Below are 23,661 nucleotides of genomic sequence, written 5' to 3' on the forward strand. Positions count from 1 at the left end.
CTCTCGAGCCTTGTGCCAGTTTGAAATTTTGTCTCCAGGGTAATCTTTGCCCTGTCATTATTCTTCAGAAAAACCTTGACGGATTGTAATGAAATAATTTTGACTTGACAAGCACTCATTCATTTGCGAATATTTATTGCTTACTGTTGTGTCTTTAAAACAGCAAGCAGTGAAGTCCATAACAAATATTATAAACGTCTCATAAAATTTTTGCTGTTGCTTTTTCGTTGCCTTTAATGTTTGGGGGATACAGTTTCCTTTGAAGGCGGCGTCTCCCCATTTGTTCTGTGTGTGCAGAGACTAACTTTAAGCAGAATTTCACTGCTGAAAAAGATTCTACAAATCCCATGGCTTAAGGCACTAATTTTTTTAGAGCTCTCTTTCACAGCATAGACCTGTGTCTCTGAGCTGCTATAGAGCCCTACACAACCACTGCCCCTATTTCTGATATTGGGAATAATTAATTAGCATTGGCCCAGTTGAGTGCACAACATACCACCTTTTTATTAAGGCGAGAAATAATAACTTCCCAATTGACGAAAGGCTTTTAAAAAATTTCCAGTTGCTGGGGCTATAATTCAGTGGTAGAGCACTTGGCGAGCATGCAAGAAGCTGTAGGTTTGATCCCCAACACTGAAAAAAAAAATTTTTCATTTCTCCTCTCAAATTGTGGGAATAGTTCCTAGAGAAAATGTGCTGACAAGAAAACAATTGACCTGTCAGAATCCATCTTAATGCAGTGTGAGTTTGAAAATGAGAAGCAAGCACTATTTAAAAAAAAAAAAGTATATCTTCTGTCACCTACAAATGGTCCCATTGCAAGCCAGTATTCTAGTAAAAATCAAAGTTTTATAAGTGGAGCTGAACAGGGTCCCCAGCTGGCTCTCAGCGGCAGACAAGTTAGATTCTCGGGGAAAATATGCAAAGTAACTTCATTTAGTTGAAGCTTTCGATGTCTCTCTTATGCACATGAGATATTGCTGTCATGTAAGGTAAAACAATCAAGAAAATAAGCTGATATTTAGTGGCTTTGTTTGGCACTGGGGATTGAACCCAGTTCTACATCCCAGTTATACCCCCGGCCCCCTATTTTATTTTTATTTTTGAAGCAGGGTCTAGCTAAGTTGCTAAGAGTCTCATTACTTGCTGAGGCTGTCCTCGAACCTGCAATCCTCCAGTCTCAGACTCCCAAGTATTGGGATTATAGACACGCACCACCATACCCAGCTTCTAGTGGAATATTAAAAAACCTGTTATCACAGTGTTTGGGAGCCTGAGACAGGAGGACCACAGTTTAGAAGCCAGCCTCAGCTACTAATAACGAGGCCCTCTGCAAACGTGAAAACCTGTTCCAAGATAAAAAATAAAATAGAACTGAGGTGTATCTCAGAGGCAGGATGCCCCTGGGTTCAGGCCTGAGTACCCTCCCCCAGCAGACATAATAACTAACTAAATACATAAAACAAAAACCGTTAGCTGATTTTATATTTTACAGTTTTGTTCTCTCATGGTGATGCTTACTTCTCGTCACAACCACTTTGTAATTATTTGGTGGAGTAAAAATATCAGGTCAAATAGTTCGAAGTCCACAAAGGGAGTATCAAGATTCTCTTTTTTTGACGCTTGATAGTAAATAACTGAGAACAAACCAGTATTTCAAAAGTCTGCGGCAGTTTTCTTTTCAAAGCATAGCTCCCCTAATTCCCTGTAAAATAATGTATTGGAAGAGAAAAGGAGAATCGCGTCAGGGAGAGAGAGACAGCCCTGGGTCAGGCCGCCGTGCGCGGGCCCCTTGGCCAGTGCGCAGGGGAGCAGCTCCCTCTTCTGGCCACTCAGCACCTGCGCAGCTCACAGATGCCACCTCCCTCACCAGATGCCTGTCTCCCGTGCTGGTACAACTAGCGACCAGTGAGGAAATTAATTCATGTTTAATTTTCTTTCTCTGAGACTACAGAAAACTGATGGTGGGATTTTTTTTGTAGGGCTTGGGATTTGGGGGTTTCTGATAGAACTTACCCATAATCTTAATACAGTTTCTGTTGTTAAGAGAAAAGCTAAACCAATCTTTTAACTTTTTAACAGTTTCAAAATTCAAGATTTTCTCTAAGTACAGCAATGATACAGGTTTAAACCATTTAAATTAATGTTGTCAAAATACCAGTTTGGGGGAGAGACACTTTCTGAGGATCTACTTAAGTAATAATAATTGTCTTATGTATGCTGAATATACACAGTGTGTTTTTCAGGAAACTAAGAAATGTTTTTTTTTTTTTTAGTTTAAAATTTGTAGTCTTAAAACCTACAAAAGCAATATGTGGCATTTTAAATTCACGCAGGCTCAGCCAGGCGTGGTAGCCCACGCTTATAATCCTAGTACTTGGGAGGCTGAGACAGGAGGATCGCAGGTTTGCAGCAAGCCTCAGCTACTTAGTGAGACCCTGTTTCAAAATTAAGAATAAAATAGGGCTGGGATTTAGCTTGAAGGTAGAATGCCCCTGGGTTCAATCCCTAGTACCACAAAATTAATTAATTAAAGCAGTCTTATAATTTGTAAAATACATTGAAAAAAATCCAGGCATGATAGCACACACTTGTAATCCTAGTACTTGGGAGGGTGAGACAGGAGGATCGCGGGTCGCAGACAGCCTCAGCTACTTAGTGAGGCCCTCTGCAATTTAGTGAGACCCTATTTCAAAAAATAAAGAATAAAAAAAAATAGGGCTGGGCACGTAGCTTGGGGGTAGAATGTCCCTGGGCTCAATCCTCAGCAACACACACACACACACAGAAAAAAGTCTCCAATAAAAATTGTATTCCACTACAAAATCTATCCAATCCTTTCTATTTCTACAAAACCTACCCTAGAAGTTAACTGTTCGAGCGTCAGGTACAGAGCCTTGTGAGAGCAAGGGGCTGGCCATCGGGCCTTCTCTGGCGCCCAGTCTCTCTGCTCTGTAGATCCTTTAGATTTTCTGCATGGCACTCACACTGGAGCTTTGTTGTTGGTTGGTTGATTTTCTGCCTCTACCACAAGAAGGGAAAGTCCTCTAGAGAAAGGCCTTACCCCTTGCTGATCAGTTGTTTATCAATCGTGGGCCCATCTTCTCAGGACCTACAACCCCAGGTACATGGGATATGCTCGCTGAATACCTGTTAAAGGTAGTTGGGTGGCTGGCATTTTTTTTTTTTTTGGTGGCATAAAATCATTGCCTTATTCTTATAGCAAAGCAGGCGAGGACATGTGAGGCCCCCTCGGTTCTGGAGGCAAACCAGAGCTCAGGCCGGTCGCACCGTGGGCTCAGGAGTCCTCCTGCCTCAGCCGCCCGAGTGCCGGGACGGCAGGTGTGCACCACCACGCCCAGCCGTAAGTTTCTGTACAGAGGATATTTAAGTGTCCTCCCAGATTCTGTGAATGTTGGTTGAGCTCCGCTTATTTTGGAGGTCTTTGAATGCTCAGCTGAAGAGCTTAGAATGGCGTCCACAGGCTCTTCTGCACAGCGGCAAAGCATTTTGTCACTGGAAGCCAATGTGCAGACAAACTCCGTTAGTACTGTGGAGTTCCATTTCTTTATTTCCTTTCCTCCCTCCCTCCCTTCACATCTGGTATCAGGAATAAAAATAGGGAAGCAAATCCTACCTCCCAAAGAAAGAAAGAATGGAGTTTAGGAGCTTAGAAATAAATTGTGAGCCAGGCATGGTGGCGCACGCTCGGAATCCCAGCATTTGGGAGGTTGAGACAGGAAGATCACAGGTTTGAGGCCAGCCTCAGCTGCTTAGTGAGGCCCTTTGCAACTCGGTGAGACCCTCTTTCAAAATGAAGAATAAAGCCGGGCGTGGTGGCGCACGCTTGTAATCCCCACGCTTGGGAGGCAGAGACAGGATGATCGCGCAGGTTCGAAGCCAGCCGCGCGCGCTGGCTTAGGAGACCCTGTTTCCAAATAAAAATGTAAAAATAGGTCTGGGAGTGTAGCCCGGAGGACGAAGGGCTTCCAGGAACCCCAGTACCACAAAAAAAAAAAAGAAGAATAAAAAATAGGGCTGGGGGTGTAGCTCGGAGGTCGAATGCCCCTGGGTTCCATCCCCAGTATCGCAAAAAAATAAAAAAATTTAAAAAGTGGAACAGTTGTCTCTGAGAAGCAGTGCAGTATATCAGTGAAGTAAGAATATCTTGGTTACATAGGAATCCCCCCTTTCTCTTGCAGGTAACCCAAGCCTACACAGTCCCATGCTGGATCTTGATAACGACATGCGTCCCTCCCTGTTGGGCCATCTCGGTCAGACGGCCTCACTGAAGAGGGGCAGCAGCTTTCAGTCCGGTCGCGATGACAGTAGGTGTCCCTCCCTCCCTCCCTCCCTGTCTGTCTGTCTGTCTGTCTCTCTCTCTCTCTCTCTTACCTGGTCTTTTGAATTTGTACCCATGTGACTTCAAACTTTCTTCCTTCTCTTGGAAAATTCCCTGATTAGCGATGTAACTGGTTCTGAATACCGCCAACTGCCATTTCTTGGGCTTACTAAGTAACTGTGCAGCAGCGGAGCCTGATTACAGTACATAATTACATCTCAAGGTAGAGCAGTGCCACTTAATGAGATGGAAACATGGTTTGGAAGGAAGTAGGTGTTAATTAGCTGCAAAATTACTTCTAACCATTTTTAAGATGAGGTATCGCATAACCGTGTTACCTTTCTCATCTTTCCAACGTGGATATTAACCCATTGTCTCTTTACCTAGACGAGCCTCAAAATGTCTGATGTTTAATACACGCATGTGCTGAGTTAGGACGTTAGTCACTGGTTGTTTAGGACCAGTAACAGAAGAAATCCAAATAGGGTCATACAAATGCCTTGCTTTATATCAAATTCAAATACCTCTAAGGTTTATTTTTAAATGTTTTCTATTACTTTTTACAAGTACTAGAGAATTTTCCTAAGGTTCCATTAATAAATATGAATGCCCACGTTAAGAACACTTTAAAATGTGAGGCCTCGTTGTGTGCGTGCGGGACTCCGCGGTGGCTGGTGCGCCTTCCTCTGCCCCCCTCTTGCTTCCCGTCTGACTCCAGTGTGGACTGAGGCCAGGACTCTGTGCTTCCGCCCTCGGGGTGCTTGTCCCGAAGGGGCCACTCGGTAAATACGCTCCGCTCTCTGGCCCTGGCGTGCAGCTGCTCTGAGTTTTAAGAAGCATTTCCTTCCCTTAATAGGGCACTAGGCATATCAGGCCTAAAAGCCCTGCGCCAACTCCTTCCTGGTCCTTAAGTTCACGAGCTCCCATTGTACTAACACGCTTAGATCAATTACAAACCATACTTTAAATGATTTCGCTATTTTAAACTCATGTTTAATATTTTTATTGGCGCATTATAATTACATAACATAGTGAGATCAAAGCGGTGCATTCATAGTCTGTGTGCTCCCCGCGGCCTCCACCCGGGCCCCCTCCTCCCTCCCTGTGTGAGTGACACTGGGGGGATCCCGGCGTGCAGGCACTTCCCTTCCTCCAGCCTTGTTTCTTCCTCTCCACGGCTTTCCCCCAAGCCCCTTCCACTGTCTACTGGTCTCTCTCCTCATTTAACTGAAGCCCCTTTTGATTAATATTTTCTCTCTAGTTTCCACATGTGAAAGAAAACATACCGCCATGGACTCTCGGAGATGGCCTGATGCTTAATGAAGGCTGGCTGTAAAGAATGTCCTCATCCCGAATCATTCAAATCCATCCCGCCCAAAGCCGGGCGTGGTGGCGCACACTTGTAATCCCCGCGCTTGGGAGGCTGAGACAGGAGGAATGCACGGGTTCAGAGCCAGCCTCAGCTACTTAGTGAGGCTCTCAGCAACTTAGTGAGACCCTGTTTCCAAATAAAATAGAAATAGGTCTGGGAGTGTAGCCCAGAGGTAGAAAAGCCCCTGGGTTCCACCTCCAGTACCACCCCCCCCCAAAAAAAAAGAAAGAAAGAAATTCATCCCACCCAAATTGTACCAAGCTTCTCAGGCTTACTTTACCCAATTTTGGCAATATTTATTAAATTTGGAAAAATTTCCAGCCATTCTTTTCTCAAATGCTCTAGCGCTCCGCTTCCTCTCCGGGACCGCAGCGCTGTGTGTAGACTGTAGATTAGTCCGCATAGTACTGAGGTCTCTTCTTGTTTCTCTTTTACCTTCTCACATTTTCTGCTCTCTGCTTCATCATAGCAGAGTCATTTTCAACTTTTTTGATTTTTTTATTCATGTCTAACCTGAAAAATTGAGCCGTGATATTTTTCATCTGTAGAAGTTCTGTTTGGGCTTTATTTAGTTATTGTTTGGGGTGCTGGAAATTGAACCCAGGGCCAAGCATGTGTCCTACTGCTGATCTACAGGCTGGCTGATCTTTTTAATATCCCCCTGCTCTCCTCACTGTTTTCACGCATGCCTTTATTTGACCAGCTCTTCGTGTCTGTTAATTGCATTGCCTGTATCATTTCTTGCTCTGTTACCGTTGACATATTTTTCTTCTGCCCCTGGCTGTGGTTCCCGTTATCTTGCTTGGGGCATGTCTTATCACAGTTTGGTGGTTTCTCACGCACTATCAGTGTTCCATGTTGAGTGTCTGGGTTCTGTGGTCTTCCTTTAAAGAGAGCTTGCCTTTGTTTTAGCAGGCGTTTCCATCTAGCTCAGTCTAATCCCTTCCAGGCCTGCTCAGACTCCATAGAACAGCTCGAGAGCAGCTTCATTCTAGGTTCCCTTCAGGGCTCGTATCCCTCAGGCCCCCTGTGCCTGGCCCAGGTAATTCTTCCTGCCTGAGGCTGTGCCATAGCCTGGCTATTGGGAGCCAGAACATTAGCGTGCCCTGCATGATCTCTGGGAATGGTTGAGCTGGGAATCCTCCGGTTGGTCTTTGCCTGGTTTTATGAAATGTCACTGTAGGTACGCTTGGCCTCAGCAGAAACCTAAGGAAACCTCTGTGCAGGTTTCTTGAGCTTATGTTCTTCTTCTACATAGCCACACCCTCCACTCCCCATAATTTCCAGTCACCTCAGCCTTCTTAAACTTTGATCTCCATCTTTCTAACTCAGACCACTGAATTTTGTTTTTATTCCTCATCCTTTGCCTCTGTTGTCTTGAAAGCATCTGCAGGCAGAAATCCAGGGCGACTGATGGGCTTATTGCATGTGTCCCCAACCTGAGGGCTCACAGACCTGTGCTGCCTCCTGCCAACATCAGAAAACAGCTACTAGCCAGGCGTGGTGGCGCACGCTTGTAATCCCAGCATTCGGGAGGCTGAGACAGGAGGACCACAGTTGGCGGCCAGCTTCAGCTACTTAGTGAGGCCCTTTGCAACTCAGTGAGACCCTGTTTCAAAATAAAAAATAAAAAATAGGCCTGGGGGTGTAACTCAGAGGAAGAATGCCCCTGGTTTCCATACCCAGTACAGGGGGGAAAAAAAAAAAAAAAAGGAAGAGGAGAAGGAGGGAGCAGCTACTTGATAGAGTCTGGGGTTTTGGTCATTTATAGCTGGATGATAAGTTTAATTCATTTTACACCATCATGCTAGAAGTAGAAGTGAAATAAGTTTAATTTCCCTAAAGTTATTACTTGAAATTTGAACATAGTGAAGGAATACTAAACTGTGGATGTGCATAAACTTGAACAGGCTCATTCTCAACTTTGTGACCAGAGAAACATTGGTCAGATGAAAGCCACTCCTCTCTCCTCGGCCTGCTTGCGGGCTGTATTTCCCTGCTCGTCCCGTTAGGCTGTAAGTTCCGCGAGCATTTGCACGGCATTAGCAGGAGAACAATTCAGACAGACCTTTGATGTGGCCACGTGGTGAGCACACAGTTGATGTTCAGTGAATATTGGCTCAGTAAATAAGAATTTATAGTGTGCCCTTAAATAAAGAATCGTGCCTTGCATCCTTTAAAATGAGTTTAGAGCTTTCCCCTACAACATGGTGACAGGGCTGATCTGCCTAAGAAATAAAGAGGCCCTAAGGAGCCAGGCGTGGTGGCACACGCTTGTAATCCCTGCGCTCGGGAGGCTGAGACGGGAGGATCGCACAGGTTCGAGCCAGCCTCAGCTCCTGAGTGAGGCTTCAGCAACTTAGTGAGACCCTGTTTTCAAATAAAACATAAAATGGGTCTGGGAGTATAGCCCGGAGGTTGAAAGCCTCTGGATTCCACCCCCAGTACCACCAAAAAAAAAAAAAAAGACCCTAAGGGTGTGTCCTTCCAAACAGGACGCGTCTTTGGTCCTTGTGCACAGGAGTAGGTGCTCAGCTTCATTCTCTAACGGCAGCAGGAAGGACCCACGACAGCAGCACCAGCCCTGCAGAAGCTCGGTGCTTGCTGTTTAGTTTTGGGGCTTTGTGTGTCTGGGTTGTTCAGTCGTGAGATAATAAACTGCCACTTTCACATGCAGCCAGTGAAAGTGTCCAAAAGAGGGCCACGCAGTACATTTCTCAAAATTATAGGGGCATTAGGCCGGGCGGGGTGGTACGCGCTTTTAATCCCGGTACTGGGGAGGCCGATACCGGAGGATCGCAGGTTCAAGGGCAGCCTCTGCAAATAGACTCTCATTAGTCTAGTGAGACTCAGTTTCAAAATTAAAATAAGGCTGGGCGTGTAGTTGGAGGTAGAATGCCCCTGGTTCAATCCCCAATGCCCCCTTACACACACACACACAAAATTCAACTGCATGTACCCTTTGGCCACACAGTTCTTCATCTAGAATTTATTTTGTACATGCACAGTACACAGTAGTATAGGTACACAGGTGGAGTTCAAGCATTCATCTTAACTGCAGAAGACTGAACGCAGTCTTGTCTGTGAGGAGAGAATGTGTTAATTACAACACCTCCATAGTAGAAAACACTGCATCCTCTGAATCTGCAGGAGAAAGAGGAAGTGTGTTAGGTCTGACTATGGAAAGACTCCAGGAACCACTCACTGTCCCCTGGAAAAAGCCAGGCGTCAAAAGTAGGCATTTGGCCGGGCGTGGTGGCACACGCTTGTAATCCCCAAGCTTGGAAGGCGGAGACAGGAGGATCGCGCAGGTTCAAAGCCAGCCGCGCGTGCTGGCTTAGGAGACCCTGTTTCCAAATAAAAATGTAAAAATAGGTCTGGGAGTGTAGCCCGGAGGTAGAAGGACTTCCAGGAACCCCAGTACCACCAAAAAAAAAAAAAAAAAAAAAAAAAAAAAGAAGAAGAAGGCATTTACTATGCTTTTATTTGTGTAAAAAACTTAAAGGACAGTTGAAAGGGGGAAGGTACATATTTATGTTTGCATATTTAAAAAAAAAAAGCTTCTAGCCAAGAAGCCCAAAGAGCCAGCAACAGTGGGTCCTTGTGGCTGGGCCTGAGGCAGGCAAATAGGGGTCGGGCAGGGAGTTTGCTGCTTCCAATATGTATCGTTTAAGTTTTGTTTTCTAGCCCTGTATTATCAAGCTAGAAATTTACTAGATTTTTGTGTGCGTGTGGTACTGGGCTAGAACCCAGGGACGTTCTACCTCCGGGCTATCCTCCCAGACCTATTTTATGTTTTATTTGGAAACAGGGTCTCACTAAGTAGCTGAGGCTGGCTTCGAACCTGCCTCAACCTCCTGCCTCAGCCTCCCAAGTATTGGGAAAGTACTAGATATTTTTAAGTAATAAAATCCATACCTCTCTCACTGGAATCAGTAAGAGCAGCGCATTTTGGCCTCGGTGTCTTTTGAACGGAAGCTAGGGCTGCTTCAGGGTTTATGGAATCCCTGTCTGGGTCTGCCGTGTCTTTGAGGTTGCTGAGTCTCAGTGAGATCCTGGCCCCACTGCTCCTTCTGGCTGCTGTGAGGTGGCGGGTTGTGCCAGGAAGCAGGGAGGAATCCTAACCCACAGGAGAGGCAGGAGGTGAGAGTCCCTCAGACAAAGAAAGGGAGAGCCCAGAAATGGCCAGATGTCTCTTAAGTTTCTGCATATGTTTCTATTCCCAAGAATTTCTTCTTATTTTTTTCATGGTACTGCATATCCAACCCAGGGGCATGCTACCTCTGAGCTAACCCTCACCCTCAATCCTATTTTTTTTTTTTAAACAGGGCCTCACTAAGTTGCAGAGGGCCTTGCACCCATAATCCTCCTACCTCAGCCTCCCAAGTACTAGGATTACAGGTGTACATCATAGCACCTAGCTTCAAGAACTTAATCTTCCCCAAAGAAACCCAAGACCTTATTCCCCGTTTATAGCAGTCACTGCATTAAAAGACATATCACCAAAGAAGTTTCCATATTTTCTTAAATTTCTCTATTATGGAAAGAGCTATTCATTAGGTGCTTGTACTTGAATAGATTTCTCTATGGTAGCTGGATTCGTGACTGAATTTGTTGCCGTCTGGGGTGTATAATGACATTGCCAGCAGGTTGAAACGGGACCTGAATTTCATCATTAGCTCCAGAGCAGCCCCTCCCTTGGCCTTTCGTTGTTGATAAGAGACATGATTTTTGAAAGAAATACACTGTCCTATGGGCAAGGTTGGACAGCCCCAGCGCCCTCCTCTCAAGCCCTCCTGGCTGGGGCCCTGCCTGAGCCTGGTTGACCCCCACTCTGGGCCGATGCCAACGGTGCCACTTTAGAAGGTGCAAGAAAAGTGGGGACCCCTGGCGATTGCTGTGCCCAGGAGGGATGATGTGGAAAAGGAAAAACTGCTGTGACGGGAAATGAAAACTCCACAGCCAAACTGGGCCAACTCGAGTTTCTACCCATATTTGGGCGACTTCTGTGTGTTTGAGTTTTAGACACAGCGTGGTAGTGGGGGGTAGTAATACTTTCGAATAGGTTTTCATTCATGATTCAGCAGGGATATTCACAGCATTTTCTTCTTTTCTCCCTTAGCATGGAGATATAAAACTCCCCACAGAGTGGCATTTGTTGACAAGTTGACCAAGCTTGTTTTGAGTCAGCTACCCAACTTCTGGAAACTCTGGATTTCATATGCTAATGGGAGCCTCTTCAGCGAGGTATGTACACAGATTTGACCATAGGTGGAGCCAAGGCACTGTGAATTTATGGTCTCAAACATTTTAGATTTTCAAGTGATTTTTTTAAACTTTTAGCAGCCCAATACCTTGATATTACTCATGAGTCAAAATTACTACAGACCCTAATATTAGTCATGGTATGACCCAGAGCCTGTTACCTGAGGGCCCTGGGAATCAGTTTTCTCATCTCTAAGAGAAGGGTAAGGGCATCTATTTCAACAAGTGATTATAAGGATTAAATGAGAAAGACAAATAAGAAAATAAAGAACTTTCAAGGATTGAGTATTTGCCATTCAGAGAGGCCAAATTGTGGGCAGCATTATTGTCTGGTAGACTGAAGGACTGATAAAACAGGAAAGATGGCCGGGCGTGGTGGCGCACGCTTGGAATCCCCACGCTTGGGAGGCGGAAACAGGAGGATCGCGCAGGTTTGAAGCCAGACACGCTGGCTTAAGAGACCCTGTTTCCAAATAAAAAAGTATAAAAAATAGATCTGGGAGTGTAGCCCAGAGGTAGAAGGGCTTCCAGGAACCCCAGTACCACCAAAAATAAAAATAAAAAAATAAAAATAAAACAGGAAAGATGTTTGCAGCTTATCCACAGGTCTAAAGTCATCCACATAAATAGGGAATTTCTTAGTGGGAACACATGCAAAGCTCATGTAATCTGGCCCTCCTGTTTAGCCTGCAGGATTTTTTATAAGAGTACTTGGTAACGAGTCACACATTGACTTAATGTCTTAATCATGATATGCAGATGTCCCCAACTTACCGCGGTTCAACTCTACAATGGTGTGAAACCATACTTGAACTCGATAGCGTCCCCGGCTAGTGACAGGCGCTGGAGTCGTAGCTCCCACGAGCCTGGTTGGTAGCAGTGAGTGGCATCTCCCGGATTCCTAGGGAGGACAGCCCGCACTCCACAGGTCCTCTGTGGCTTGGTTGCAATGTTGCACAGGCTGTATGTGTGCAATGCATTTTCGACCGAGGATATTCTCATCTGTGCTGGGTTCATCAGGATATAACGCCACTGGAAGTCAAGGAACACCTGTCCTGTGGGAAACCAGAACCTAAAGTTGTGACGTTAACTTTAGCATTTCACACGTGGAAATCAGACCCGGCACTTTATGGTCTCGCTTCTGATCCCCCACGGAAGGCCTCTGGCTCCTGGAGTGCAGGTTGAGTGAGCTTGAGACAGGCTCTGTTTCCAGTCTCCACGGGGCAAACAAGCTACACCCCCAGCCCTATTTGTTATTCTTTATTTTGAAACAGGGTCTCACTGAGTTGCTGAGGGCCTCATTAAGTAGCTGAGGCTGTCCTCGAACCGCAATCCTCTTGTCTCAGCCTCCCAAATGCTGGGATTACAAATGCGTGCCATCACGCCAGGTTTCACAGTGCTCTTAAGGAAATAGAATTTGTGCTCTGGACGGGATTTATTTCTTTGTATCCTTAAATTTTCTTTGCCTACAATCTATTTTCTTTTAAACCTCCTAGCTCCCCTGATCTTTTAGCTCCTAGATTGACAGGTTATCTCTACCTAGACAGTTACTTCATGAAAAGCCAGAGTGCCCGCAAAGCAGCTCCTTGGCGTAGAAAAGTACATCGCTTAAATAGGACTCACCAAAGCATTTTGTATTTTTAAAATCTCAGCAGTGTACTATTTGCTTTATAAGTAAATTTATAATACTAAAGCAATACCTAACTTTCTGCCTTTCTTATGTCTCATGTGGTTTTGCAAAAACTCACCGGCAAGTGGACCCTCCCGAGGGAGCCCTTCCTCCGTGCAGTGAAGCAGGGCTTGGCTGGCTTTTGTAGACGCGTTCTTGCTCGCTGCTGGCTTAGCAGGAGAAAGCTTGGACGCCAGTTGCCAGTTGTGCGGGTGTCCTGCAAAGACCTTATCCACGTGTCTCTCGTTCCCTGCATGTCACAAATGGGTTTGTCTGTCCACACTTCTCACCTGGGAAAATGTGTGCTGCCCACTGGGAACAGACGTTGGGCCTCTTGACCTGCGCCGGAGCAGAGGAGAGCTGGGACCAGCGCTTCCTCCCCAGTGGGCTCCGCCTCTGGACCAGCGTGTGTGTGGCTGTGAGAGGCGGGCGCTTTCACCCTGTACTGTGTTGCACCCGACCGCGCTCCAGAGTTTTCTCAGGGATCGAGTGCCTGTCGCTTACACCTCGTGGCTGTCACCCACTGGCTGGAGCCTTTACCTCTAGAATGTGAGAGGTCCTAGGTTTTTCTCCCCAGTGTCCCAAGGTGGGAAAAAAATTATTCCAGTGCTTAAAATCCCATTGCCCTGGTTTATAATCAATATTCAGTGAACAGAATTGAGTAGCACTAAAAAAAGTCCTGGACTGATGAGTAGATCCGTATGACGGCAAGGTGGATTAACCCCCTAAAGAAGCCGTACCTTTCCCTGGGGACGCACCAACACCTGGGTGCCTGTTGTATGACTGCCCCTCGCTCTGATGTCTGATTATGATGCACCAATAAAAACATTTCAAAGAAAGAAGTCGTCCCCTAGGAAACGGATTTGAGGCTTGTTATTTTTTGCTGCTGTTTTTTCAGCCCATTTGGATCAGTCCTTAGAAGTGGCCCACCCCGCTTGGACAGCAGTTTGCTTTACTTCTTAGACTCATAAAACTCCTAAGAGTTTTTGATCTAGGATCTTCATGAAAGGGGCATATATTTTCTTTCCTTACAAAGGTTCTACCTAGCTATAGTGAAAATATAAATGAAACATGTGGTGGGAGTTGAAAAAAATAAACGACCTACTTCAGGTCTCATGAGCAGTATTGTTGTTGAAATAAAAATTATTTTCCTTATTCCACTGGCTTGGATGTGCCTGTCATCCCTGCCTGTTGAGGTTCATTAGCATTCCTTCAAAATTTATAGTAAGCGTTATGAAGTATAATTCACTCTACAGAGGTAAGCATGTTTTTAAAGGGTTTTCCCTCTATTTGTAGCACTCAGAGGACACCAAAGGAAAGCCAGACGGAGAGGAGGGCTTGGGAAGTAGGTCCGCCCCTCGGAGGCTATAAATGAAATCCAGAAACGTAATCAAGTTGCTGCTGGGAAGAGTTCTGGGGTTTCTGATCATTGGTGTTTAACCTGTTCTGTTCCATCATCCCACATGTGGAACACCTCTAAAAACTTTAAGTGAGCAACATTAATAATTGAGATAATTATTATGCCCTTAAAACTGAAAAGTTAGGACTCACTGGATTAATCTCGTGTGAGAGCTTTCTAGTTTCTCAGCACCAATTACACAAAATCTCTCCCTTTTATTGTTCTAGGACTATCTTGTTTTATTAAGAGTCCATCCATCCGTTAAAGATTTTGATGAAGTTTCCAACAGTTTGAAGAACAAGTCAGTTCTTCAAACCAGTTCAGCCCATGTGAAGTAGCTTCTGTGAATCAAAACAGTGAAATCGAGCCGTTGGTCTTACCACAAAGTAGTTTTGGTCTGTGTATGCAGGAAAGAGTTAAGGTTTTTAGTTAACGAAAAGGTTAATAATAGATTAATATCTCACCTTTAGATAGGTTTTAAATGTAGCCACTGTATTCTTGAATAAAATCTTTAAAGCATCCCAATAATTGTTGAATATTAGGAATCAACACTTGAAAAAAGTCAGATAACTCAGGTATATTAAAATGTCCCATAGGATCCAAAATTAGATCTTTTTTTTTTTTTTTTAATGTAGGGCATTAAAAAAAATGGCAGTTCCCTGTGTTGGGGATGTTCAGCTTTTCGCCAAACTAAAACGTCAAGTACTTGCCCTTTCAGCCACCACTGCAAGCAGTGGGCCTTGGCCTGACCCCCCTCTTGCCTCTCCTTTGCACAGATTTGGAGATAAGTCCCCGAAATTTATAAAATTAGTGTCCAGTGGATGTCATCATACTTTCATGAGCACCTGTTTTATGGACAAAAGCATTCTTTTTTTTTTTTTTTTCCACGTTACTGGGGATGAAACCCAGGGGCATTCTACCTCTGAGCTACACCGCAGCCTTTAATTCTTTAATTTGGACCAGGATCTCACTGAGTTGCAAAAGGCCTCACTAGCTGAGGCTTTCTTCGAACCGCGATCCTCCTGTCTCAGCCTCCTGAATGCTGGGATTACTAACGTGTGCTAGCACAGCAGTACTCTGACAAAGCATAGCCTGAATTGGATACTTTTTTTTTTTTTTTTTCAATACTGGAGATGGAACCCGGGGCATTCTACCTCCGAGAAACACTCCCATCACTATTTTTATTCATTAATTTTTTGAAACAGGGTCTCACTGAGTTACAAAGGGCCTCACTCAGTAGCGGAGGCTGTCCATGAACTGCAGTCCTGTCTCAGCCTCCCGAATGCTGAGATTACAAGCGTGTGCCGCCACGCCCGGCAGGTATAATCTTGGTGTCTGTTTTCTTATTGGTGGTGGTGGAAGCCCGAACCCAGGGCCCCATGCATGCAAGGCAAGCACTCACTGAGCTACCCCTGGGCTCTTAATGTGATCCTTCTTAACTATGGATCTTTTTCTTTTTTCTTTTTTTATTTTCGTGTGTGTGTGTGTGTGTGTGTGTCACTGGGGATTGAACCCAGGGGGCATTCTACCACTGAGCAACACCTCCAGCTCTATTTCCTTTTTCTTTTTTTGAAACAGAGTCTCACTAAGTTGTTGAGGCTGACCTTGAACCTGTGATTCTCCTGTCTCAGTTTCCCAAGTACTGCAATAGGCTTGTGCCACCATGCCTGGCTCTTTTTTATTGAATACTCTGTAAGCCCTCTGTATGCCAGGTACTATATGCTCACACACGTACACTTACACATGTATACACACACAATATAGACATACATGTGTACACACATATATGATACACACAGTATACACCTGGCAAACGGGTGTATACATGCAACACAGGCATATATGTGAATACAATATATGTGCACACATATATTCTAAAGCATATCATATACATGAAACAATAACTAGGGTAAACTGTTCTTTTCCCTTCCTAGAGAGACAGAACCAAAATAAATGGTTAAAAAAAAATACTTAACTCTGGGACCAGTAGCGAGAGAACCCAATAGGGCCAAAAGGTAAAGAATATCTGTGGTGGGCTATGGAGGAGGGGAGGTCTCTGCAGAGATGACGCAGGAGATGGCCACGCAGGGCCGCAGGGGCCCGTGCGCTGGACCCTGAGCACAGGAGTCTGGTGTATTGAGCGGGGTGCCCAGCGCAGGCCTGCATGCGTCCCGAGAGGCTGAGGCTGGAGCTGCAGGCGGAGCCCGCTTCCAGTGCTGAGATCACTCTGTTCCCTATCCCCGTTCAAGGTCAGCTGTCACGGAGCCCAGCAGCACACCCATGAGGTGGTGCAGGCAAGAGTGTAGGTTGGGATGAAAGGTTTTACCAGTGAGTTGGAGAGAATTGGCAGGTGTGCTTCCTATTTTGGACCAGTGTTGATTGGTCTTACCAGTGGATGAGTCAAGAGAGGCGAGGGCAGGTGGAGCGTTGGACCAGGCTCCCGGAGGAGCAGGCTTGCCACCGCAGAGCCCAAAAGGCTTAAGTATTTCTAAGGCGTGGGACTTGAGGTTCCCCAGAGAATCTCAAGCAGAGACAGTGAGCAGGGGATTGGAGATTCAAATCTGGGTTTCACACGAGACAGCTGGGCCAGAGATACCATTTGGGAGGCAGAAGGGAGAAACACTTGAAACCTGGGGTTGTGTTAGCAGGAGAGAATGGAGTCAAAAAATCATGTCCGAGGCTAAGCAGACCGACCGCCACAGTCAGAGAGCGCTGAAGCCCCTTGTGTGCTGGGCAGGTGTTTGTTTTTCTACCCTGAGGCCCTGTGTCACCAGCAGTGTGATTTGAGGGAGAAGGGGAGTTTCTGCGGATGGAACTCAGCCTCACGCAAGCTTGACAACCCAGCAGTGCAATTTTGGTGGTACTGGGGTTCCTGGAAGCCCTTCTACCTCCGGGCTACACTCCCAGACCTATTTTTTTTTTTATATTTTTATTTGGAAACAGGGTCTCTTAAGCCAGCACAGCTGGCTTGGAACCTGCGTGATCCTCCTGTCTCTGCCTCCCAAGCACAGGGATTACAGGTGTTCGTTCAGCTTTGCAATTTTGTTGGTTTTTTTTGTTTGTTTGTTTGTTTGTTTTTTGCTTTTCTTGACATTTTCTTTTTAAAAATTTTTTTTTTATTGGTGCATTATATTCATACAACTTACTGGGGTAAAAAAACGTGTGTACAAACATGTACTCATCGCTGATTTAACCCCTACCCAAATCCCACCCCATTCCCTCCCCGTCCCTCCCTCCCTTGCTTGGCTTAGTGATTGACTTCGATATGTTTAAGTACATTGTGAGCTTTAGAGATTTTCCTCTTCCCCCCTCATTTCTCCTCCTTTAGGTTGTCTTGTTTGCTCCTCTTTTCTCCCTAACTCTCACATATTAGGGAAAGCATCTGATTTCTTATTTTTTGTGCCTGACTAATCTCACTTAGCATAATGTCCTCCAGTTCCATCCATTTCCCTGAAAATGATGTAATTGAGTTTTTTTTTTTTTTGATGGCTGAGTAAAATTCCATTGTGTACATATCCCACAGTTTTGTAATCCATTCATCTGTTGATGGACATCTTGGCTGGTTCCATAGTTTGGCTATGGTGAATTGTGCAGCTATGAACATAGATACACATGCATTAGTTTGGTAGTTTGGTTTCTTTTCTTTTGGGTAGATACCCAACAGTGGTATTGCTGGATCAAATGGTAGATTTGTTCCCATTCTTCTGAGGAGTCTCCATACTGTTTTCCAAAGTGGTTGCACTAATTTGCAATCCCACCAACAATGTCTTAGAGTTCCCACTTCTCCACATCCTCGCCAGCATCTGTTGTTGTTTGTGTTTTGAATGATGGCCATTCTAGTTGGAGTTAGGTGGAATCTCAGGGTAGTTTTGATTTGCATCTCTCTGATTTCCAGTGACGTTGAGCATTTTTTCATGCATTTATTGGCCATTTGAATTTCTTCTTTTGTGAAGTGTCTATTTAGTTCATTTGCCCATTTTGTTATTGGATGCTTTGTTTTCTTAGTGTTGAGTTTCTTGAGTTCTCTATATATTCTAGATATTAGTCCTCTATCAGTGGTGTAGGTGGCAAAAATCTTCTCCCATTCTGTTGGCTCTCGATTGAGATTCTTGATAGTTTCCTTTGCTGAACAGAAGCTCTTCAGTTTCATGCAATCCCACGTATTGATTCTCCTTTTAATTTGTTGTGCTTTTGGGGTCTTGTTGAGGAAATGTTTGTCTGTGCCTATGTGTTGTAGTGTTGGACCTATGCCCTCTTCAAGGAACTTCAAAGTCTCTGGTTTAATTTCCAAGTCTTTGATCCATCGTGAGTTGACTTTTGTGCAGGGTGAAAAAGTGGGATTAACATCCAATTTTCTGCATATGGTTAACCAGTTTTGCCAACACCATTTGTTGAAGAGGCTATCTTTTTTCCAGTGTATGTTTTTGGCCTCTTTGTCAAAAATCAATTGGCTGAAAGTGTGTGGACTTGTTTCTGGGTCTTCTATTCTGCTCCATTGGTCTATATATCTGTTCTTTTGCCAGTACCATGCTGTTTTTATTACAATGGCTTTGTAGTATAGTTTAAAGTCAGGTATTGTGATTCCTCCTGCGTGGTTTTTGTTGCTGAGAACTACCTTGGCTATTCTGGGCTTTTTGTTATTCCAGATAAATTTAAGGACTGATTTTTCTATGTCTGTGAGGAATGATCTTGGTAGTTTAATGGGCATTGCATTAAATCTGTAGATCACTTTTGGGAGGATGGCCATTTTAATGATATTTATTCTGCCAATCCATGAACATGGAAGGTCTTTCCATCTTCTAAGATCTTCTTCGATTTCTTTTTTCAGTGTTTTATAATTTTCTTTGTAGAGATCTTTTACCTCCTTGGTCAAGTTTATTCCTAGGTATTTGATTTTTTTGTGGGAGATCCTGAGTGGAAGTGTTTTCTGAATTTCTTTTTCAGTGGATTTATGGTTGGTGTACAGGAAAGCTTCTGATTTTTTAAGATTGATTTTGTATCCAGATACCTTGCTGAATTTGTTGATCAGTTCTCTAAGCCTTTTGGTTGAGTTTGTTGGGTTTTCTAAATATACCTGCTCCAGGCTGGCTTCTCACTCCTCCTCCTCACTAGATGCCTTAAAATATTTCAATTACTTCTCCTTCTTCTTACAAAGGAAGGGGGAAATTCATCCAGCTGTACTAAGAAATTGAAGTGTTGTTGGTCAGTGGATTTGACATTTCAAAGACGATGGAAGTGGATTTGGGGTTTAGTTGTTTGCATAACTTTAACCATTTCAAAGCAAAAATGAGTTTCTTCAAAGGGAAAAAAAGAGACGAGTGTGGTGGCGCACACTTGAAATCCCAGTCCCTGGGAGGCTGGGACAGGAGGATCTGGGTTCATGGCCAGCCTCAACTGCTTAGTGAGGCCTTCTGTAACTTAGTGAGACTCTTTCAAATTAAAGACTAAAAAATCAGGCTGAGGGTGTAGCTGGGAGGTAGAATGCCCCTGGGTTCAATCCCCAGCACCACAAAAAAAACAAGGAAAAGAAACATTAATTATAAAATGTAAAAAGTGATTATCATTAGAGTTTGAATGGTCTCTTTATGTGTGTGCTGAACACTTTTTACCAGTTGTGACTGATAATTTTGTTGACAACAACCAACACTCTAGTCCTTCTTTGACTCATTGATATCAAGAATGTTTTTATATAAACTCTATGCACTATTTCCCTAGCTTATATATAAAACATATACACACATATATGTATCTACATATAAAGTATATTTATTTATTTATTTATTTATTTATTTATTTATTTATTTATTTGGTGGTTCTGGGGTTCCTGGAAGCCCTTCTACCTCCGGGCTACACTCCTAGACCTATTTCTATATTTTTTTTTTTTTTTTGGAAACAGGGTCTCTTAAGCCAGCGCGGCTGGCTCCGAACCTGCACGATTCTCCTGTCTCTGCCTCCCAAGCGCAGGGATTACAAGCGTGCGCCACCACACCCGGCATAAAGTATATTTTAAAGTAAACCTGAAGCCAAAATCATGAACATTGATAATGTGACTGTTCTTAACCTAAAAGGTCTCTTGATTCATCTTTAACCTTAACCAATAACACTTGAATATTTTAAGGGATAATGGTTACATCATGTCAGTGAAATGCCAGAATTCTTTTATAGAGTATAATTTGCTATTGCTTTATTATTGGAAAAGTTTCCTAAGCTTGCCCTCCCATGAAATTTTACAGAATAATTTGTAATTATTAGAAAAATCTTTAATTAAAAAGGTAACTGAAATATAATTAAATAGCTCTCCCTTTTAATCAACATCTTCTTTTTTACATTATTAAGTCAAGAATAATTGAGCTTTATTAGTAAACAGAAAAAAACTTATTTTGGATAGTGGAATGTATTCTCTCCTAAATTACTCTGTAAAAATTCCTGAAAGTGAATTTTTAATTTTTGAAAAATAAAACAATATACATAATGCTTATGTTTATAAGTATTTACCAAAAAAGTAAAAAAAATAGCATGGATACTATAGGATTACTGTACATTAATTCCAAGTTTACTCTTTTATTTCTCACCTAGTTAATGAGATTTGATGTCAAAATGGATATGATACTTTATCGCTAGACATCGTATTATTGATGAAAATGGCATATGAAATTCACCTAGATACCTGGTAGTTTTAACTTAATTCTTAGGGGTTTTTTTTTTTATGGGATTATTCCCAAAGGTTTTAGAAAGATAAATAACTTTCTATTGGAATAAGAAAGGATTTCTAATTCATCAGAAAAAAAAATTATTTAAGTATTCCATCCATGCAAGTTATATTTCATGTCCTCGTGTATAGCTGCCGAAGCATTTCTTTTCATAGATTGCTTTCTAGGAGACAGCTGATATGTTTTATTTTGTTTAAAAAATTTTCAGACTGCTGAGAAGTCAGGCCAGATTGAAAGATCAAAGAACGTACGTCAAAGGCAAAACGATTTCAAGGTGAGTCAAGGTGACTTCCGTGGACTCGTTCCCAGGGTAGGATTTCTTCACCTGAAGTTATGAGAAGATAGAACACTCAAAGTATTTGTTATCAGCCAGGCTCAGTCTTTTCTCTAATTCGACCAGATGGATGACATTTCTTTATTGGTGCATTGTAGTCCTACATCTTAATGGGGTACAAGATGGTAGAGGCACACACGCACACGTCACTCAACCCTTCCCCAGTTCCCGCCCCTTCCTCCCCTCCCTCCTGCTCATGTTTGACTTAGTGATTGACTTTTTAGGTTCGTGAAGGTATATCGTGTGCATTAGGGCATTTTCCTCTTCCCCACTCCCCTCACCCTCAGTGAGGTCGCCTCATTTGCTCCTCTCTGCGTTCATGCGGTTTCCCTCGTCCATTTTCTAGAAGATGATCCAGGAAATAATGCACTCGCTTGTGAAGCTGATCCGTGGAGCTTTGCTCCCACTGAGCATCCGAGAGGGAGGAGGGAGGCAGTATGGAGGCTGGGAGGTGAAGTCCGAGCTCTCCGGACAGTGGCTTGCCCACGTCATCCAGACTGTAAGGTAAGTATGGACGCAGGCCCAGCAAAAGGTGGAGATAGCTGGGCCTGGTGGCTCACGCCTAGAATCCCACTTGGGAGGCTGAGACAGAAGGATCGCAGGCTTGAGGCCAATCTAAGGTAACCATGAGGGACCCTGTCTCCAAACAAAACATAAAAAGGGCTGGGGGGGTGTAACTTAGAAGTAAAATGTGCCTGGGCTTCATCCTAGCATCCCACCACATATTCTTTACATACATATACAATCTACATACATAGATATATATATGTATATAGAGAAATATACTTTATATATTAAATATATCACATCTAAAAATATCTTAAATTTTAAAAATCATATTATATGTATATATATGCTTTTTAATTGGCGCTTTATAGTCTTACATCATAATGTAGGTCATGTTGACAATGACATACCTGCACACAGTACTTGGTGACCACCCACCTCTCCATTTCCCTCCCTCCCAATACCGAGTGTCCAGATTGACAATGGTGTATTCACCTGTATACGCAGTATATAGTATAGTATATGCATATATACAATGGTATATTCATCTGTATACACAGTATATAGTATAGGATATGCAGATATACAATGGTATATTCACCAGTATACGCAGTATATAGTATAGTATATGCAGATGTACAATGGTATATTCACCTGTATACACATAGTCGCAGGTAGCATTTCCCTTAATGAACCTCAGTCTTCCTGCCCCTGCCCTTCCTCCTGGCTCCACTGAGGGTCCCCTCCTTTATCTGGAGTCCCTCTGGCACCCCACATTCTCCCTAGCTCGAGCATATTAGAGAAAACATATGTTTCTTGTCCTCCTGTGCTTTGCAAATCTCACTGAACATAATGCTCTCCAGGTCTTTCCATCTTCTTATGAATGGCATAATTTTGTTCTTCTCTATTGCTGAGTAGATCCATTGTGTGTATTTTCCAGAATTTTGCAATCCATTCATCTGTTGATGGACATCTAGCATATATATGCTTCTTGAAAAATAAAGGAAAAGACCTCCTCAGTATAAGACGTGATTTTTTTTCCAGTACTATGGATTGAACCCAGGGGCATTCTACCTCCGAGCTGTACCCCCAACCCTATTTTTTATTCTTTTTGAAACAGGGTCTCACTGAGTTGCAGAGGGCCTCAGTAATAGCTGAGGTTGGCTACGAACCGTGATTCTCCTGTCTCAGCCTCCCAAATGCTGGGATGACAAGAGTGCACCACCACGCCAGGATAGGACATGATGTTGAATGCATTCCATGAAGGAGAAGTTCTACTTGTTTTCTTCTCTGTCCTGTTGACTCCACTGGTTGCCATTTAACATTGACCAACAGAGCTCTTAAACATCCCAGTGTTCAGTTGGTAGGAAAAAGAATGCCATGCTGTATACAGAGCATCTTTCCTGTTGCTAAACTCTGATGATGATGATGATGATGATGATGATGATGATGATGATGATTTTTTTTTTTTGCGGTACTGGGGATGGAACCCAGGGCCATTCTACCTCCATCTATACCTCCAGCCCTATTTTTTATTATTTATTTTGAAACAGGGTCTCACCGAGTAGCCGAGGCTGTCCATGAACCTCGATTCTCCTGTCCTGGCCTCCCAAATGCTGGGATTACAAGTGTGCACCACCACGTCCGGCTTAGTGTCATCACGTTATTCTTCTATCATAGCCCCTGTTGCCTCCCTCTTCTCCCTGTTCCTGACCTGGCGCTGTAGCGTGTGGGCTCCATGGGGCTTCATTACGGGACGGTTGGGGGACTCCGGTGTCCCGTCTGCTCACTTGTGTCTGCTCCCCAGGCTGACCTACGAATCCCTGACGGCCCTAGAAATTCCTAATGACGTGTTGCAGACGATCCAGGATCTCATTTTGGATCTCCGTGTGCGATGTGTAATGGTCACACTACAACATACAGCAGAAGGTGTGTGGGAGAGAAATCATGAGCATGACTAGACAGGAGCTGTCTGAATGTGTGACCTCCTTCCAGCTTCTGCATCCTCGAAAATAAGAGAAAACTACTCTTAGAGAAACTGGTGTAATCAGTTTGCTTCATTT

General features: G+C 43.8%; 1 protein-coding gene across 2 annotated transcripts in view; it reads left to right on the plus strand.

The window, feature by feature from the left end:
* Positions 1-23,661, plus strand: part of EXOC2 (exocyst complex component 2) — a gene marked incomplete at both ends in the record, with an annotated part of 142,019 nt that overhangs the window by 55,747 nt on the left and 62,611 nt on the right. The window contains 5 exons of one of the 2 annotated variants that reach the window (XM_080710817.1): positions 4,203-4,328; positions 10,837-10,961; positions 20,966-21,031; positions 21,438-21,595; positions 23,406-23,527. In XM_080710817.1, the coding sequence (XP_080566943.1) occupies positions 4,203-4,328; positions 10,837-10,961; positions 20,966-21,031; positions 21,438-21,595; positions 23,406-23,527 (597 nt within the window). Of the gene's footprint in view, positions 1-4,180; positions 4,329-10,836; positions 10,962-20,965; positions 21,032-21,437; positions 21,596-23,405; positions 23,528-23,661 lie in introns of both variants that reach the window. The other variant, XM_080710816.1, reaches the window with a different exon arrangement.

This window comes from Muscardinus avellanarius, assembly GCF_963383645.1.
Source record: "Muscardinus avellanarius genome assembly, chromosome: 14".
Taxonomy (NCBI): Eukaryota; Metazoa; Chordata; class Mammalia; order Rodentia; family Gliridae; genus Muscardinus; species Muscardinus avellanarius.